Here is a 2121-nt window from a genome sequence, read left to right as displayed (position 1 = left end):
TACCTTAAAGCATGAGAAGCAAAAGCAATTAAAAATGTAACTAATTCTTTATTAACTTGAAATAAAGTATCCATAGTTTTGAGGTATTAGAATAAATTGTCTCAATAATTCTTTTTTTATAATTTTGCCAGAGGGAAGATATGCTTAACAAACAGGAAAAGAGAGGGAGGAAGAAGAATAAAATATGCCCCCAATGGGGCACTGTCATGCCTCAATCTCTTCTACATTTCTCCATCCTGTTGGGATCCTGGGTATAAACACACATGCTCCTGTGTATGTGTCTTCAAACTACTGGGTCTTAGACTTAAACCATATGTTTCCTTATGTGGGATCCTGAATCCTTAACCAGTAGGCCATGAGGTTGGCCCAAGATAGCATAGCTCCTTAACAGTTAGTGCATATGGTATTGCTTACAGATGGTAACCATCTGTGCTCTTTTGAGTTATTTAGAGGATCTTCCTCAGATTCAAGAGTTGATGACTCAGTCTCTTCACTGCCAATTTCATGTCTTTATTCCTCAATGTATAAATGGCAGGATTCAGGATGGGTGTAATAAGAAAGTTCAAAATGGCAAGAAACTTATCTGCTGATGCTGTGGGAAATGGCCACATATAAACAAAGATGCACGGTCCAAAGAACAAAACCACCACAGTGATGTGAGCTGAAAGAGTAGAAAGGGCCTTGGACAGCCCACCTGAAGAGCGCTTCCATACAGTAACCAGGATGAAGATATAGGAGGCAACCAATAAGAGGAAAGTGCCGGTGGAAAGAAACCCACTGTTGGCAGTAACCATAAACTCCAGTCTGTAGGTGTCTGTGCAGACTAGTTTGATAAACCAAGGAAGATCACAGTAAAAGCTATCTATCTCATTAGGACCACAAAAGGGCAAATGAACTACAAAAGCTAACTGGGCCACTGAGTGAATGAGGCCAATAATCCAAGCACCAGACGAAAGCAAAATGCACATCCGTGGACTCATGATGGTCAGGTAGTGAAGGGGCTTGCATATGGCCACGTATCGGTCCAGGGCCATGGTTATGAGCAGCAGCATCTCAGATCCACCCAGGACATGAAGGATGAATATCTGCATGACACAGCCCTGGAATGATATGGTATTGTGCCCCGAGTACAGACCATAAATCATCTTAGGAATTGTTAAAGTAGAAATGCACAAATCAATTAATGAAAGATTGGCTAAAAGGAAGTACATGGGAGAATGCAAATGAGGATCAGAGGTCACCGGAAACACAACGAAGAAGTTCCCTAGAACAATTGTTACATAAAACACTGTGGAGAAGGCAAAGAGAAAATACTGCACTGGTCTGTAGGTAGAAAAGCTCAGCAATACAAATTCGGACACTACAGAGTAATTTGCTTCGTACATGGATTTTTGTCTGGTGTTTCCTAAAAGACCAGAAATAAAACAATTAGAAAGAATTTATTAAAAATAAATATTGGAATAAACAAATTAATTCTTTTTCAAGCTGGTATTTTATTTTATTTATTTTTTTAAGAGAGATTTTTGCTATAGGGCATGTGCACTTACCAGAAAGACAGAGAGACAGAAAGTGAGGAACCCCCCACCCCCCCGGCCAGGTGGGATGGTCATGCCACAATCCCTTCTCCTCTATTACCGTCACAGGATTTTGGGAATGCATGCACACATGCACACATGCACAGCGTGAGTGTTAAGCCATCAGGTCCAGGACTCAAACTGCAGTTGACTACAGGGGAGTCCAGTGACGTAACCATTGCACCCCCTGGTCCCCTAAAGCTGTCGTTTAAAAGAGAAGTCTTTATTAATAGCCATAAGATGTTTTGAAAATTTTATGCATTCACTCATCCATTCAACTAATATCATAATTAGTATCTACTATATGCCAGGTACTATATCAAGTTCTGAGGTTAAACATTGATTCTAGCTTCAAAATGTTCACAGGCTACTGGTGGCCCTAGACATTAAACAGCATTAAATGAATATAAGACTCTGGTTATTGATTTGAAGGAAAAGAACAGAGCACTATGAGATTAGCTGACACATCACAATGATGCCTGCAAAGACCCTGCTAAATACAGAATTACTATATAAGTGAAAGCAGAGTAGGCCAGACAGGTAAAGC

The 2121-nt window shown here is 40.2% G+C and overlaps 1 protein-coding gene across 1 annotated transcript; it reads right to left on the bottom strand.

Moving 5' to 3' along the window:
• Positions 1–446: 446 nt before the first annotated feature.
• Positions 447–1385, bottom strand: LOC102482081 (olfactory receptor 4F6). Its single transcript, XM_006165670.1, has one exon. The coding sequence runs from the start codon at positions 1383–1385 to the stop codon at positions 447–449; it is 939 nt and encodes a 312-aa protein (XP_006165732.1).
• Between the last annotated feature and the right edge of the window lie 736 nt (positions 1386–2121).

This window comes from Tupaia chinensis, unplaced genomic scaffold (assembly GCF_000334495.1).
Source record: "Tupaia chinensis unplaced genomic scaffold, TupChi_1.0 Scaffold143986_1, whole genome shotgun sequence".
NCBI classification, from domain to species: Eukaryota; Metazoa; Chordata; class Mammalia; order Scandentia; family Tupaiidae; genus Tupaia; species Tupaia belangeri.
The sequence above is the reverse complement of the archived record's forward strand: the minus strand, read 5'-3'. Positions and strand labels throughout refer to the sequence as shown.

Coding starts and splice junctions, on each gene's coding strand:
- LOC102482081 (XM_006165670.1), bottom strand. CDS start 1,385: ATGTACGAAGCAAATTACTCTGTAGTGTCCGAATTTGTATTGCTGAGC.